Below are 16,625 nucleotides of genomic sequence, written 5' to 3'. Positions count from 1 at the left end.
GGATATGGATATTCCTACTCACTGATATTATTGCCATGGCAGTGAACCCGCATCGTGCTTTTGGTCTTGCCTCCGTTTAACTACGTTATGCACTCTCTGCTTGCTACTGCACCTGCAACGCAAGCAAGTAAAGCAGAACGGATCCGGCGCAGAATCGGATCGGATATCCAGGTGGGAGGCGGTGTTTTTCACTTCACTTCTTACTTTGCTTCATTTTCTCCAGTTTTCTTCTTTGATTTCTACCTCATCTTTTCCCACCTTATTTCTTGACCCTCATCTTTTCTTATCTCACACATCGCATCACATCACATTACACCATTTCCTTGCTGTTACGGAGGCTGGTCTGGGATAGGCAATTAGAGTTGGGGCGTGCTTTGGTTTTGTCTTTATCTGCTGGCTTTGGTTGGTTTGGCGTTTTGGTTGTTTCTATCTGCTGCCTGCAGGTGCCTTGTCATTTACTGGACTGGCAGTCTAGGCTTGGGTCCGGTTGAGGCAGGCATGGCATGACAATGGCAATGCCATCGGCTTCTTCGAGGCGGGGTCGAGATTGACCTCCCTGGAGGCCGAGGTCTTTCAGTGCTCCCTGAGGTTCCACGTATGCTAGTGTATCCTACGTACCTGTCTGCAGGTGCATACCTATCTTGCTGAGGTCCTTCCAAGGTTGCCTGCCTCCTGTTAGCCGTGCCCTGTCTTGCCGGTGCATCCGCATCCGCATCCGCATCCGCACCTGCTGTGCTTTCTTTCGCTTCAAAACGTCATTGCCATAGCTGCTGGTTTTTTTTTATCGTGTTTTGTTTGGTATCGATATCAATGATGGAAATGATGACTCGACTTGATTTGACATTATATAACGCTATATACTACACTCTTCTCCCCAACCTTCTATACTCTGGCCAAGGTTGTTGTTATGGTTATGGTTATGGCTTGCTACTTGGAGTTATCAAGCATAGGTATGAGGCTCTATTTGCATTTCATAAACATTGTATGTATGCTAGGCCCCTATAGTCTATTCAGTCTAAGCTAGGCACCCCAATCAACATCCGGAGTATAGCTACACTACAAACAGTCCTCACAAACCTCCCCGTCGCTTTTCCTAACCGTTCCACCCGCCGTCTCATCAACGATCTTCTCGCGCGCCGAGAGCGATGCAGGTCCCGAAGCCGAGGCCCCGGTGACACCACCTGCCCCTGTCTTCCCACCAGCATGGTCAACGACCCGAGCGCGCGCTGCCATGGATGCCGTGTCTGACTCTGAAGCTCCTGTCCCATGCTCCGGACGAGCGCCAGACCCAGACCCAGACTCGTTGGCTTTAGCCTGGGCTGATAGAGATGCAGGATCTGAGGCGGACGTTGGTGCTGTGATTGGTGGGCATGTCGATGCGGAAGATGGGACGGTAGGGGCACGCTCGCCAGACCCAGACGCGGATTCAGACTCAGCAACCTTTGCGCGCGCGGACATTGATGCTGGATCTGAGGCTGAGGCTGGGACGGCGATGGGCGGGGGTAGATCCGTGTCTGGAGTGCCCGTACCCGTACTGGTAGACGTAGATTTTGTTGCGGTCTTCGTTGTACTGGAGGTGCTGCTGGCGTCTGTAGCTGTAGACGTAGATGTAGACGTAGACGTAGACGGAGCACCCTTCCTCAACGCCCGATCCGTATGCCCCAGGTCCCGGTTCGGATCAATGAGGTTACGGACGCGAGACTTGAGTTCTTTGACCTCTGCTCTTCGTTAAACCAACATTACAGTAAGCTGCTAGGGTGCAACATACCAGGGAACCCGCCATCAGCCTTCCGATCCCAGAGGATCTTCCCCTCTTTGCTCCACCCGTCGACTTCGACTTCAGCGCTTGAGATGTTAGTGCTAGGGAAGACCGTAACCGTAAATATCCCGCCCGTCCTCGGCACAAGCGCGATCTCGCCGATGTCTGTGCCGAATGTGGAGAGGAGTTCTTGCGCGAACTTCACGCATGCATACCCTGGTTAGCTGCTAGATGAGGCGGGAGGTGATTGGAGGGCGTACGTATGCAGCCCTAAGCATCCATTTACACTGCGTGCAGTACTGGATTGTAATCCTTGGCTTGGAGTATGAGGTGGATGTGGAGGGTGGGTTTGTTGTGGTTGGCGGGTTTGTCTCGATGGGGGCGGTTGGTTCGGTCATCTCGATCAATGATGAGTATCTTCAATTTCCAACTCAGGGAACCTAGGGGATGGATTATTAAGCGGGTGAGGAAGCGCAAGACAGGAATATGGTATAATGTTTTGCCTGCGGTTGGGACGAATAGTTATACAACCCTGGCTTGCGTGGTGGTGAGGTGGGGTGGATGATGTCAGCGAGAATCATGTCTCTGATCATCTGAGCCTCAGTTCGTAGTAAGATCTTCGAATGGCGAAGACAAGCGAGATCTACGCAGGGTTGTCGTGGGTCATTTGACGGTGGTTGTCCCACCTGCTCTTACTCTCGATGGTATATATCTTGGTTCGGTGCTCGAGTGTCTAAGTGTGCTGTCTGTGTATGTGTTACGGTTGTACCTGTATTATATGACCGAGCTCGTAGATACTAGTGTAGATGGGCAGTAGGAAGTAGTAGCAGCTAATCTAATTTACAAGCGGGCTGCAACAAAATCAAGATCAAGATACTGAAACCGTGAACGACCACTCCATCTGGTAGACTTGCTGTACGTTTTGTTTCGTTTTGGAACCCGTAACCCCATCCACCACGACGTATGGAATCGCAAAATCAGAGAAAAAGTGGAAGAGAGAAAAAAAAAAGTGGAAAAAGCCGACGAAGAGGGAATTGGAAATTTTTGACCAGAATAGAAGAAATAAGACCAAGGTTATCTTGCGGACAATAATCATCGACAGTAATCCAACTGGGTAGGAGGCGACATATAATCTCCGCTCGTCAGCAGTTCCGAAGGCGTGCAAGGCCAGCGCGCGCGATCCGGTTGGCTATAGAGCTTCGAAAAATGTCAATGCGGTTGCCGAGTTTCGTGTAATACAAGCCGAGAGGAGGCAGCGCATTCGAAGTTGTCAGAGGTCCAAGGCACGGAATAGGAATTAGAGAATAGAATGTGTAAGGTCATAGCGGCGGGGGGTATCAATGCCCATCAACGCGATAGGTCTGCTTTTGGACCATACTAGTATGAGTGTCATGAGGCCATTACATGATCGTACAGCAGCCTCCCTGCTGTTGAGGAGCGTAAGGGTCTTCACGCTTGTCGACCTGGGCGGTGTTAACAATTATTCCTGCGGATAGAATGAGGAGCGATGCATACCTGTCCCCATACCGACGGTACCATGAAGTCACGAGTGTTGTTGCAGTAGTTGATAAGCCTGCAAGAGCAATGCGATCAGCGACTGCGACGGCAGCCAATTGGTGGTGGGTGCGGTGTTGGACTTACGACATGGCAGCCTCTGACACCTTGACGCGGGGGCGGTCGAGATCCTCCTTCAGGCGGGCATTGAGCTCTGTCAGTCGGCGGTACTTGAGGTCGGCCACACTCTGCTTCTTGTTCTTGACGTCCCCTCCAGATCGAAGCTCGTAGGCAGGCATTTTGTGGGCGGTCGGTCGTGAGGTCGGCTGTCGCAAGCAGAGTTCGATCGGTATGCGACGGGCGGTAAGGGCGACGACGATTGTTTGATTGTAAAATTCCAAGTCGTCAGGTGTCCCAATCGATCGCGCTTCCGTGTGGACGGAGCAAGGGGAGAGTGGTGAAGTCGGGTCGGACGCGAGGCTGGGGGAAAGGAGAGTGGGTGGAGGATTAATGTTCAGGGAGGGAGCGAATGGACGTTATTATTCTTCGGAGGAAGAGGCGAAGGGAAAGAAGGTAGAGGTAGGGTGAGTAAAGAAAGCGACTAGAAAGCGAATAGAAGAATAATGGAAGGATGAAGACGAAGGAAGAGATCAAGAGAGCGACAAGAGGAGCGAGGGAAGAGCCTGGCAACTCGGACGGATGAATGAACCAGGGTGGTGATGCTGCTGAGGATACGCCCAATTACAACTTTACAGGAGGGGACGCTCAGTTCTGCATGTAATTTTGGTACTGAGTACTGAATAAGGTGCGTTAGCCTCCACCGGCCTAACTTTGCCAGGCCCCTGAATCCTGGACTCCTCTCTCCTCTGCAACGGCGAGGATGCTCTTCAACGGCTGACGATCGGCTTTTGTTGTTTGTCATTTCTTTTTATTATCCGAATGATCGTATTCACACTATCACCCGATAGCCTCCCCCCAAGACCCTGAAGACTTTGATATATTGCCTTACAAATTCTGGAGAAGCTTGAGCTCTGTGTCGGGTGGAGGCCCCGTTTACCATACATGACGGGCGTTTCAGGTGTCTCACGTGACTTGTAACTGCAATTCGACATCCCGGTAAAATCTGTTATACAGCTAGGTGACTTGCAGCTGTTAGATCAAGCAATCGGCGCTGTCGGCGAGGTGTACTTGCAGTCAGTTCAGCAGGATGGTGGTGGGCAGTCATAGGGCGGTTGTATACGGAGTAAATACACCTAGCATGTTCTCACTTGTGCACGGATTAGGGTCGGGCCAGCCCCTGTTCAAGCACAGATGCTCCTTAATAAAATAAAACCATAGCAGAACCTCGCAAACTGCTCAAACACTTACCTGAATTATGAGCCATCGATTAGCCCGTCGTTCTTTATGTCTATGCGCTGGTATAAAGCCGTCACGTGATCCGGTCGCTTAACCCGAATCGGAGGGAGCAGGCAAGCGTGGGTTGGTTTTTTTCTGGCTCTCGCACAACCACCGACGCCTCCCCTCTCACGTCCAGGCCGACCGTCGCGTGGCAGCATCATCAAATAGGGACTTCTGGCTGTCAAAACCGCTGCCCGCCAGTTGCGCATTATTGTCTCGACCTGCGCCCATCCCTCGTCGAGCTCACCCTCGCCTCAACCTTGTGTGCCCTATCGATAATACTAGACATCGCTTATTACATCGCCCACCATGCCGCCTCCACCGCATATCAAGCCTGAGAATGTCCTGAAAGTAGGTTGTCTTTGGAGCATAGGATGGAACAAAATCATGGGCATGTCGGATCTAACGCGCATTTCGCCTGAAGAGGGCTCAGGAACTTATCGCCGTGGGCCAGGCTCCGGCCGCCCTGACCGTCCTTCACGAACATGTCACCTCCAAGCGGACTCGCAGCAGCCCGATCGCTTCCCTCGAACCGGTTATGCTCCTCTTCGTTGAGCTGTGCGTCGATCTCCGCAAGGGCAAGGCCGCCAAGGATGGTCTGTACCAGTACAAGAACATCGCCCAGAACTCGAATGTCGGCACTATCGAGGTATGATCGGTGATAGCCAGGGTTGTACCAGTAATGAGCGATAGTCTAATTATAATGGCAGGTTGTTCTCAAGAAGTTCATCGAACTCGCGGAAAAGAAGGTCACCGAGGCCCAGACCAAGGCCGATGAGATCCAGTCATCCCTCGAGTCAGCCGCCCCCTCCTCCAACGTCGAAGATCTCGAAGCCATCGAGACCCCCGAGACCATCCTCCTTGCTACCGTTTCTGGTGAGCAGTCCCGCGACCGAACCGACCGTGCCGTTGTTACGCCATGGCTCAAGTTTCTGTGGGAGACATACCGAACCGTTCTGGAGATCCTGAAGAACAACGCTCGCCTGGAGATCATGTACCAAACCACTGCTCTGCAGGCCTTCCAGTTTTGCCTGAAGTACACCCGCAAGACCGAGTTCCGCAGACTCTGCGAACTTCTCCGCAACCACGTTCAAAACGCGGCCAAGTACTCCGCTCAGATGCACGCCATCAACCTCAGCGACCCCGATACCCTGCAGCGTCACTTGGATACCCGTTTCCAGCAGCTGAACGTTGCCGTGGAGTTGGAGCTCTGGCAGGAGGCCTTCCGCAGCATTGAGGATATCCACACACTTCTCAGCCTCAGCAAGCGCCCCGCGAAGAACGTCATGATGGCCAACTACTACGAGAAGCTTGCCCGTATCTTCCTTGTTAGCGAAAACTACCTTTTCCACGCCGCTGCCTGGAGCCGTTACTACAACCTCCTCCGCCAATCCGCCGTTTCCCTTGCCACCAACCAGGGCTCCAAGAAGGACCACCCTTCAGTTACCGAGGCCGATATGACCAAGGCCGCTTCCTTTGTCCTTCTTTCTGCCCTTTCTATTCCCGTTATCAGCACTTCTCGCTCGCGAGGTGCGCTGATCGACGTGGATGAGGTCCGCAAAAACAAGAACACCCGTCTCACCAACCTGCTGGGCATGTTGCAGGGTCCCACTCGTGCCGTTCTCTTCAGAGATGCTATGAGCAAGGGCCTGCTCAAGCGTGTCCGTCCCGAGATCCGTGACCTCTACAACATTCTTGAGGTCGACTTCCACCCTCTGTCTATCTGCAAGAAGGTCACCCCCATCCTGAAGAAGATTGGCGATGATCCTGAGATGGAGAAGTACGTTGTTCCTCTGCAGCAGGTCATCCTCACTCGTCTCTTCCAGCAGCTGTCCCAGGTCTACGAGTCCGTCGAGCTCAAGTTCGTTTACGAGCTTGCCCAGTTCCCCGACCCCTTCCAGATCACTCCTTCCATGATCGAGAAGTTCATCATGAACGGTTGCAAGAAGGGCGATCTTGCCATTCGTGTGGACCACATCTCGGGCGTCCTCACCTTCGACACGGACGTTTTCTCCTCCGCCAAGGCTCTGCACTCCGGCAGTGCTGCCGGATCTGCGGAGAGCGAGCTCGGCTCCGTTCAGCGTCTCCAGAACACCCCCGCGGAAATCGCCCGTCTGCAGCTCACCCGTCTTGCCAAGACCCTCCACCTCACATGCGTGTATGTGGACCCGTCATACACCGAGTCTCGTCTCCAGGCTAAGCAGGCCGCCCTCACGCGCGCCGCCGCCGGTGCTTCTAAGGAACACGAGGACACTCTCGAGCGCCGTGTCATCATTGACAAGAAGAAGGAGGCTGCTACCGATGCTCTGCAGCGCAAGCAGAAGGAAGAGGAGACCCGCAAGCGTATCCGCACACAGCAGCTCCAGGAGGCCGAGAAGCAGCGTCTTGCTGAAGAGCAGCGCGAGCGTGAGCTCAAGCGCATCAAGGATGAGCAGGAGCGCATCCGCCAGCAGGAGCTCAAGAAGCAGATTGAGGAGCTGAAGAGCGGCGTCAAGGGTATTGATTTCAACGAACTGGATCTGGAGGATCTCGATGCCAACCGCCTCCGTGCCATTAAGCTCGCGCAGTTGGAGAAGGAGAAGAACGAACTTGGTGACCGCGTTCGCGCCACTGGCAAGCGTATTGATCACTTGGAGCGTGCCTTCCGTCGTGAGGAACTGAAGCACGTCGCTGAAGACTACGAAGCCCAGAAGAAGGTTGATATGGAGCTTTACGAGCGCCAGAAGGCCGAGACTCTCGCTGAGGCCGAGGCCAAGCACAAGGAGGCTGTTGCTCTCAAGCACCGTCTCAGCCGCCTGGTGCCTCAGTTCAGCAACTTCCGCAAAGATGTTTCCGAGAAGCGTCACGAAGAGTTTGAGAAGCGCCGCAAGGCTGCCGAGAGGGAGTTTGAGGCCAAGAAGAAGCAGCGTGTTAAGGAGGTCCAGGAACGCCGCCGCCGCGAGAAGGTTGAGCGTGAGAACGCTGAGCGCGCCCAGCGTGAGGAAGAAGAGCGCATCCAGCGCGAGGAAGAGGAGCGTGCTGCCAAAGACGAGGAGCGCCGTCGCGCTCTGGCCGAGGAGAAGGCCAAGCGCGAGGAAGAGAGAGCGTTAGTTATCCCCGAGCCACATGCTTATTCCGAAGTTGCTAACGTGTATCATAGTAAGATGGATGAGATGGCTGCCAAGCAGAGGCAGCGTGAGGAGGAAGCAGAGGCCCGCATTCGCGCCAAGCGAACGGGCGCCCCAGAGCCTCCCCGCGCAGAGCCCGAAGTCCGTACCGCACCCCGTCTCAACCTTGCTCCCCGCACTGGTGGTGCCCCCAGCTGGCGTGAGCGTGCAGCCGCCAAGGAAGCTGCCGGCGGCGCTGCCCCCGCCCCCGAGGCACCCAAGGCTGAGCCTGAAGCCCCACGACGAACCGGCTACGTTCCCCCTCACGCCCGCGGTGGCTCTGACGCCGCTCCTCCTCCCGCTGGCAACCGCTACGTCCCTCCCCAGCGCTCCTCTCAACCCCCCTCACGCACACAGACCCCTCAGTCTTCCGAAGAACCCAAGCCGCTTAGCAGCGGTGGCAGTGGAAAGTGGGTACCCCGGTTCCGGCAGCAGCAGAACCAGTAAGATGTTCATGACAATGGATATCTTCTGGAAGTCATGTAGCTGTTTCACTTTCTCCTCAAAAGAAAAAAGCTTTTTGTATCTGAAAACGAAACGGGCGTGTGGAAATCTATCTTCTTTGCTACTTTCTACCTAACCTAACTCTCCCCGCATGATTCCTCCAGCATCTTTTCTCCGTACTCGACTTCCCTCTTTTGTTTTGTCCGTTGATTATGTCTTGACGTTATGAGCTGAGAAGGGCTATACGTATTAGCTAGAGTCTCTCTTCTCCATCTATGCCATGCCTGGTTTGGTATGACCTGGGCAGTGATGGATCATGTTGATTGAAATGCATTATGTCTTTCTTCTCTTTTCATGGATCTCTTCTCGTGTTCATATCTCAGTCAGGTAGATATAGTTGGGTGATTTAATAATGCAATGGCTTGCCAAGTGCGAGTCGTCTTTCTGTTTGGTTCATCATTGGATACTGTATATATCATGCTAGGTGCTGGCATGAGCACGACCTGATGCGTAATCCTGCTGCTAGCAAATGGATACACATGCCGTATGTTATTTGTTATTATATGGCAAGAGCAACCGCCTAGCACAGCCCTAGGCAAATATATATCTATCTACATAGCTTATGTGTAAATTATGCATGATGTGTTTTTCATTGACGGTATTTTCTCTAGCTCGACCCGCGACCAGAACATTCCTATTCCCAGCATTGAGGACAGAAAGAAAGGGAATACATTCGACACTCTAGACAGGCCATACCCAAACCATTGGTAAAGGTTCCCTTGGACGATGGCACCTTGCAGGGTGCATGCATCAAGAGAAGACACGAGAAGAGAGACAATTGACATAATGTCTTGGCAAAGAAGATGCCCGTAATGGAAAGAGAAAGAGTCTATATATGTACTGCAGAAAATAAAGAACACAGGGAAAACAAAAGAAGGAAAGGGCAGGTATGGTATGTATGCTAAAAGAAAGAAAAACAAAACCACAACTACAACCAAGACCATATATCAGCAGGAAATGATTCCAATGACACCAGTTAAGCAAAAAGAAAAAGGAAATCTTGCAAGTAGTCCGTTGCAGGAAGAGTACCAGAAGGAGAGAACCAAGAGGAAAGAAAAGAAACAGAAAAAAAGAGAGGCCTATGCAGCAACAGCCTCGGACGCACCAGCGGCGCCAAACAATTTCTCCCTCCACTCACCACAGAACGCCTCAAAGCCACTCACGACGTCACCGCACTCACGGCCAGCTTCGCGTTCCCTGAGCTTCCGGTCCCAGTCTCCTCTTTCGATCCACCTTGTGCCCTCCTCGCGGCCTTCTTCTTCCCTGCGGAGGTCGGCGACGAGTTCGCGGGCAGAGCGAAGACGCCTAGAGGCTGTTGATTGAAGCTGGCGGGATTCGTAGAGGGTGTCGCTCAGGCCGCGAAGGGAGAGTGTTATGTCGGAGGTTTGCGAGATCAGGGTCTGGAGGGAGGTAAGGGGGTTGGAAGTGGACGATGTGGAGTGTGATGAAGGAGTATTTGGTCGGGAGGAATGGTGGTTTTGCTCTGGGAATGGGTAGGGGAGGTTAGGGAGGAGGCCTTCGTCGATCAGGGGGATGAGAGCGTCGATTGCATCTTCGGAGAGGAGGGGGAAGGGGGCAAAGAGGAGGGGATGGGTTAGGTTCTGGACGGTGCGTGTCTGGTGGGTGAGGTAGGAGGTTATTGAAGAGTGGGCGGTAATGAGCCTAGCAAAGGATTAGCAGCTTTTCGTACAATGCCGTGGAAGGAAGGGCATACCTCATAGCATTATTCTCAATCCCACTCTGCGCCCCAAGATCCTGCAGCGCCGTAATCGCCCGGTCAATGACATGATCGTTTTCGCTCCCATTATTCTCCAGTCCACGTCTCGCCAAACTCTCAATCTCCGCCAACTGATTCTCTAGTCCCGGCGACATATTAACTTCCTCCAGATCCGAATCAGGCCCGTAATCTGAGCCGTCGTACTGCGATTCATGCCTCCGGTGTCGATTCGAGCCATTTCGCATCTTCGGCCGCGGCAGCTGCAATGAATCGCGCTCTGACATATATCCCGGCGAAGGCGTCCGCGTCCTCACTTGTTCCAACGGCTGTGAATCCATTTGCGCGACTTCTTGCCCGGACGCATACCCCCCATAGCCATTCTCTTCGTCTTCCCAAGCATCTGCCAATTCATCTGCAAGATTCCCCAGCCCGCCGCTGGCTTCAGTGGCTGCTCCAAAGTCGCCGGACATCCTGGCTGACCCGTTCATGCTCTGCGCGTAGTGTGCCCGGGGGCTGGCGGGCGATCGCGGAGAGTCGAGAGAGTATCCATTCTGCATGTAATCGGCTGGCGACATCGGCTCCATATCTGTGTTCGAAGACCGGCTGCGAGTGTGGCGGTGTGATAGCCTTAAGGGCGAAGGTGGGCTGGCGGGCATATTGCAGGAGAGGAATCAAGGCTCCTCAGCTCGGAAAAGGACAAATGTCTAGCTTTATACAAGGATAGCTCCAATCTTGATACTCGTATGTATGCAGTGTCTAATCCGTACGTAAATAGCAGCCGTTCAGGGGTTTAATCGTGTCGTAGAGGTGGATGGAGGACAGGGGTAACGCGGAGATCGAAAACGGGGGGGGCAGTTGCAGTGTCTGAGACAAACAAACGAGGAGTCAGTGCCTAACAAACACAAGCATTGGACAAGTCACACCTACCCACCCAGTACAACAAAGCAACGCAAACCCCAAGCACTAGTCGACTACCGTAGGGGAATTGGTGAGTTGTACTTGTAACGGTCAATCAAGGAGTCGACTTGATCAGCGGCCGAATTTCCCTCCCGTGACCGCCGAAGCCCCATCTCTCGCTTTCCCCCGCTTCAGCTTGCTTCTTCTGCAGAACACGACACCCACCTCCATTGCGCCTGCAGAAGCAACCAGCACGATGGCTTCCATTCGCCGCATGTCCCCGACGGACCTCTTCTCCCTCAACCTGACAAATCTCGACCCGCTCACCGAAAACTACGATCTGGGCTTCTACCTCAACTACTTGATGCGATGGCCGTCGCTCTTCAGCAGCGTGAAGGACCGCCGCGAAGGAATTGCTGGATACAGTACGATTTTCCTTTCTCTCTGCCGGAACTAGTTCGGTCTCGATTGTATCCTACCCAAGTCGAACTCCGCTAATTCAATGCGCTAGTTATGGGCAAACTTGAAGAACAACACCCCTCCCTCAAAGCCTCTGAGCACTACACCCCATGGCACGGACACATCACAGTGCTTACCGTCGCGCCGGCATGGCGACGTCTGGGTCATGCGCGCCGTCTGACTGAGCGGCTAGAGCAGGGGTCTGACATCAACGACGCCTGGTTCGTGGACTTGTATGTGCGGGCAGGGAATAAGGTTGCGGTGGATATGTACAAGGGGATGGGGTACTCGGTGTTCCGGCGCGTGGTCAATTACTACAGCGATGATCCGACGGGGATGTCGGAGAAGGGTGAGGATGCGTACGATATGCGGAAGCCGTGTAGTCGGGACAAGAAACTGGAGCATATAAGGGAGAACGGGGAGAATTTCCCTGTTAGTCCGGAGCATGTTTCTTGATGAGGGGTCGTGGTTGTGGGGCGTTAGCATTTTGGTGTTTGGGAGTTTCTTTGCTGGACTGAGTGTTGATACCGGATGGATGCATATATTGCGATTGGCCTGGCCAGCTTTTTCACCTTTGAATCCTTACGACGCGAAATGTAGCAGGGCTGTAGAAGATAGGTAATTGTGGATTAGCTACTATGTGGAGATATATATATACATCATATCTGATAATGCCCGTGATCGCTCCATAAAATGCACTTTTAAGACCTGAGTCCGTCTCCCAAGTTGAAAACTCCTTTTATGATTATGCTAGGAAAGCAGACAGCAAGTGTCCATATATCAAAACAAGCGTGATAGGTCTAAGCCTTAACAGCAAGCTTCAGCCCCGTACGAGATATTCTGACACCCATGAATATAGCAGCAGCGACGGCGATGGCGCATCCGGTGAACAACTGAACTCCCAGATAATCATTCGTATCATTCAGAATGGCTCCACCAATCGGGGTTCCAATCAGCAGCCCAAAAGAAGTGATGGCGAAGACCATGCCCAAGCGGGTCCCGAGCTCACGCATGTCCTTGGTGATGGATGCCATGACGACAGGCGGAAGGGAGACAAAGCCGCCAGAAAACATGCCGTAGAGGATCGACAGAACGATGATTCCGGGGACAGTGTGAACGCCTATCCAGACGAAGGAGAGAATGGCAGTGATTGAGACCGCGGGAATGAGCATGTTCAACGGTCCCGTGTGGTCAGCAAGGAAATTGGGAGCAATTCGGCCGAATGTGGAACCGGCGTTGAGCATTGCCAGAAGATAAAAGCCGAGATTATCATCGACGATGCCGGTCTCAATGGCGTACGACTGGACGTAGAAAAGGAAGTTGTAGAAGCCCATGAAGCCCATGAACATGCCGACGGAAAAAAGAACGAAGATGGGCTCCTTGAAGGCGCCGAGCTGGAAGAGCTTCCGCTTTTCGGTTGGGAGGAAACGTACGCGCATGAGGGATAAGGAGATGAGGCAGGTGCCGAAGGCGAGAAAGCCTACTGCGCGCGTGGCCCATGGGAAGCCGACAGTTTTCTGCAACTGGTTGAACATGATTGGGTAAATAACACCTCCAATGCTGCTTCCCGTGGCGGCGATACCGTTGGCGAGTCCCTTTCTCCTGCGGAAGTACTGGGGCAGAATTGCGACGGCCGGGACGAACAGGCACCCGCAGGCTAAACCGACGCAGATTCCTTGACACAAGATGAAATGCCAGAACTTCGATGACAGACTGACCATCATGAAACTAAACGGTAGCATGACGGTGCCGAACCCTAGTAGCGCGCGAAAGTACCCAGCATCGAAGAGCGGCCCCGTTACAACACCAAACAGCATGAGGAGGAAAGACTGCAGCGAACCGACCCAGGCGATGTCGGACGAGGACATGTCGGATAGTTGATTCTGTTCATAGTACGTCTGATAGACACCCCATGTGTTAACCACACCCCTATAGATAGTTAGCCTTATAGAACATTCACAATCAAAATGAGATTGCCAGTCCCAAGACGCACCATGAGTTAAAGAAGAGGAACCAGGAACCCAGAACTTGCAGCCAAGGTGCATAGCCAGTGTCGAACGTTGGTTCTTCCTTGTCTTCGATAGTTTGCGCCGGCGCCGGAGTGGTTTTCTCGATATCTTGTCCACCTCCCATGGCGTTCACGGTCGTTTCTGAGGCGTCACTATTTGCGTCCATCCTCACGCTTGGTACCTATACGAGTCGAGCGTGTAGCAGCGAGTAACGTGTAGCGAGGACCGTCCGTGAGGCCGAGGCCAGGTGCGCAGTACAGGTATAAATGTACCTGGAAGTCGCAAAGAGCCCAAACTGGAAGAAATCAAGGACCGCGGCGGGGGCAACGAAATTTATAGGATCTGAACTTTTCAAGTCTCTTAAACCATGAAAGACCCACCTCGAAGGCTAAGCTTAGGAATAGGAGGCCGAGTCCGACAGCCGGGGACAGATCCACCATGGCGTGAACCTGGAACCGTCGCCAAATTTCCAAGAGCCACCGACGGCTCTGTGCTCGGATCTTAGCTCCATGATTCGGTTGCTGCGACCTCTGACAAATTCGATATCAGAGTTCAGAGCCACTCTTCGGCAGTTCTTTCAGAATCAGAACCGAGCTCGGTTGACCTTGGACTATGAGGTCTGTCACCTGCATAGGGAAATCTGGACTAGACTTTAGCGTGGCGCCGTGCCGGTTATCCAGCGGGGAAGGCCGACGCCCAGGTACGCATACGCCGCAGCCAGGGACCCTTCGGCCCTGGGGTTGGATTCATGATTGTGTCATCCATCCTGCTGGTGTAACAACCACGAAATCAGGATGATTGTTGATGTTGAAAATCTCTCACTGAGATGGAAATACACCGCAGCCCCACGGTTCGATATCGGACAAGTCGACAACGGTCTCGGCCGGCATTTGATGCTTTTATCTCCGAGCGGACTTTCCGATCACGTGGTACAGTATAGATCAGCCGCACCTGTCCTGGTTCATGGGGGTCCCTGTTCGGAGAGGTTCAGCGGGTTCCAAGCGAGGCTTAGAAAGGGGTGGTTAAAATTCTAAGCCTTGGCTGGTTTTAATTTTTTAAGCCTTAGTAAGGTTAAAATAAAAGCTAAGCTTAACCCCTGGAATTTTTAAGCCTTGCTTAGCCTATTTTATTACTTAACTTATTTTTATACTATACTATTTAAATATAGTTTATATAAAAGCTTAAATTAATATTATTACACGCTTTATATAGCTATAAAAAATATTATTATAATTATAAATTACTGCCTAGTGTAAAAAACTGCTAAAAAAAATTAATAAGGTTTAAATTTTTTATTACTAAAAAAAGCCTGCGTAGTAACCCTAGTATTAAGGCTAAATATATTTTTATTATATTTATAATATTAAGTTTTTTTTTTTTAACTTTTTTATTTTTTATTTTTAACTTTTTTTTCCCTTTTTCCTGCTTAATTCTTGCACCTTTTTTACTTATATTTAATATTTACTTAATATATATAATATAGTAAAGTAACTTTAACCTACTTATCTTTTTTATTAATTAGCACTTAATTAAGTTTAATTTTATAATTAATATAATTTTAAATATTATTAACTTTTTAAAATAGGGCCTTTACTATAGTAAGCTTAATTTTTATATATACTAAGTATATTTACTAACTATTTATTATTTTTATTAAGTATTTACACTAAAATTAAAAATTTAACTTACTTTTTAAAACTTTATAGCTATATATTTATTTGCCTTATATATTATTTATATACTTTATATATACTAATAATAATAGCTACTAGGCTTAAATTAGTAAAAGTAAAGCTTATAAAAAAGTTTATATTTTAGAATTTTTATATTAGCGCCATGTTTAAAAATATATTACTAAAAGTATATTATAGTTATGCTAAGTATATATAATATATATACTAATATTAATTATAATTATTTTTTTAACCATGTAAATATTAAGGCTAAAAAGTATAATATTAAAAAAAAGTAAGTATTATTTAAATATTTTTTATATATACTTACTATATGCAGTGCTTTAAAATAGTTTATTTTTAAGTATAAATAATTTAATATTAAGTTTAGTAACAAGCCTGGCCGCGGTTTAAAAAACAGCCTTATTAATTAATATACTACTACCTATAAGTATATTATATAAGTATTTTTTATATATATTTTACTTATGCCTAATACATGTATAAAGCCTATAACTTTAAATTTACTAAATATTTTAATACTTATTTCCACCGCCGGGCTAAGCTTTTAAGTATAATATTTTTTTATAAAAAGTGCTTTATAAGGTTGCTTTTAGCTTATACTTTACTTATACTAATTATATGCATAGCGTGGTCCTAATACTACACCTAAGGTATTTTTAATACCTACTAAGTAGTAATATTATAAATAAATTATAAATAATAACACCCCTGGCTTTTTTAAGGCTAAATATAAGTACTTAATACCCTGCTTATATATATTATATATTAATTACTAGTAGTACAGGCTGCCCGCGCTAAAAAAAAGTTTAATAAAACTAATAATAAAAAAAAAAAAGAAAAATAAAGCATAATATATATACTTTATATATATAAAGTATATTTTTCCCTGCTTTACACTTTTTATTTTTTATTTTTAAATTTAGTGTTTACTAGCCTAACTTTTATTAATAATATATGCCAAGCATATGCTTTATATTTATGTTATTTTTCCTATACTTAGGTTTTTTATTAACTTAACTTAAAGTTAAGTAGTAAGCCCCTTGTAAGTAAACTATATAAGCCTTAATAATAATATAACTTAATATTAATATATAACCTAGGTAAATAATAAAGCAGTATATTTTTTACTAAAGGTTTATGGTTTAAATTATAGCATAAAAATTTTTTATTTATAATATTATAATAATAAGTTATATTATATAATAATTTTACCTTTTTTAAATAAAATTAATATTAATTTATTTTTATTTTAATATTAATTTTAAGCCTATAAGCTAGCTAAAGTTTTTATTAAAATTAAATTTTAAATTATAATTAATTTAAAAGGTATTATATTTATTTAAAACTTTTTTTTATAAATAAATATTAAAAAAATTTATAATTTTATTATAAAATTAAGTTATATTTATTAATTATTTTTTATTTTTAAATTAAAAAATAACTTAAATAAGTTAACTAGGTTTTAAAAAAATATTTATATTATTTTATTATAAAAAATTACTATACCTAGTTTTTATTATTAAAAATATTATTATTAAAATATTA

The 16,625-nt window shown here is 48.4% G+C and overlaps 6 protein-coding genes across 6 annotated transcripts; 2 read left to right on the top strand and 4 right to left on the bottom strand.

The window, feature by feature from the left end:
* Positions 1-1,056: 1,056 nt before the first annotated feature.
* Positions 1,057-2,157, bottom strand: DSM5745_07702 (SelT/SelW/SelH family protein; the record flags this gene model as incomplete). Its single annotated transcript, XM_026749718.1, has 3 exons — positions 1,057-1,718; positions 1,769-1,958; positions 2,020-2,157. The coding sequence occupies 3 exons, from the start codon at positions 2,155-2,157 to the stop codon at positions 1,057-1,059; spliced, it is 990 nt and encodes a 329-aa protein (XP_026601750.1).
* A 1,002-nt stretch (positions 2,158-3,159) lies between these two features.
* DSM5745_07701 (guanine nucleotide-binding protein subunit gamma) lies at positions 3,160-3,552 on the bottom strand (the record flags this gene model as incomplete). Its single annotated transcript, XM_026749717.1, has 3 exons — positions 3,160-3,222; positions 3,275-3,332; positions 3,401-3,552. The coding sequence occupies 3 exons, from the start codon at positions 3,550-3,552 to the stop codon at positions 3,160-3,162; spliced, it is 273 nt and encodes a 90-aa protein (XP_026601749.1).
* Positions 3,553-4,960: 1,408 nt separating this feature from the next.
* tif32 (putative eukaryotic translation initiation factor 3 subunit EifCa) lies at positions 4,961-8,244 on the top strand (the record flags this gene model as incomplete). Its single annotated transcript, XM_026749716.1, has 3 exons — positions 4,961-5,002; positions 5,076-5,300; positions 5,362-8,244. 3 exons carry the CDS (start codon positions 4,961-4,963, stop codon positions 8,242-8,244), a joined length of 3,150 nt encoding a protein of 1,049 aa, XP_026601748.1.
* A 1,136-nt stretch (positions 8,245-9,380) lies between these two features.
* On the bottom strand, positions 9,381-10,674 carry DSM5745_07699 (uncharacterized protein; the record flags this gene model as incomplete). The annotated part of the gene is made up of 2 exons (XM_026749715.1): positions 9,381-9,963; positions 10,016-10,674. 2 exons carry the CDS (start codon positions 10,672-10,674, stop codon positions 9,381-9,383), a joined length of 1,242 nt encoding a protein of 413 aa, XP_026601747.1.
* Positions 10,675-11,171: 497 nt separating this feature from the next.
* On the top strand, positions 11,172-11,830 carry DSM5745_07698 (peptide alpha-N-acetyltransferase complex B subunit NAT3; the record flags this gene model as incomplete). The annotated part of the gene is made up of 2 exons (XM_026749714.1): positions 11,172-11,340; positions 11,427-11,830. The coding sequence occupies 2 exons, from the start codon at positions 11,172-11,174 to the stop codon at positions 11,828-11,830; spliced, it is 573 nt and encodes a 190-aa protein (XP_026601746.1).
* Positions 11,831-12,174: 344 nt separating this feature from the next.
* DSM5745_07697 (MCT family MFS transporter) lies at positions 12,175-13,549 on the bottom strand (the record flags this gene model as incomplete). Its single annotated transcript, XM_026749713.1, has 2 exons — positions 12,175-13,303; positions 13,368-13,549. The coding sequence occupies 2 exons, from the start codon at positions 13,547-13,549 to the stop codon at positions 12,175-12,177; spliced, it is 1,311 nt and encodes a 436-aa protein (XP_026601745.1).
* Between the last annotated feature and the right edge of the window lie 3,076 nt (positions 13,550-16,625).

The sequence above is a fragment of the Aspergillus mulundensis genome (assembly GCF_003369625.1).
Source record: "Aspergillus mulundensis strain DSM 5745 chromosome Unknown scaffold_8, whole genome shotgun sequence".
Classification (NCBI taxonomy): Eukaryota; Fungi; Ascomycota; class Eurotiomycetes; order Eurotiales; family Aspergillaceae; genus Aspergillus; species Aspergillus mulundensis.
Note: the sequence above shows the minus strand (reverse complement) of the source record. Positions and strands in the feature narration are given on the sequence as shown.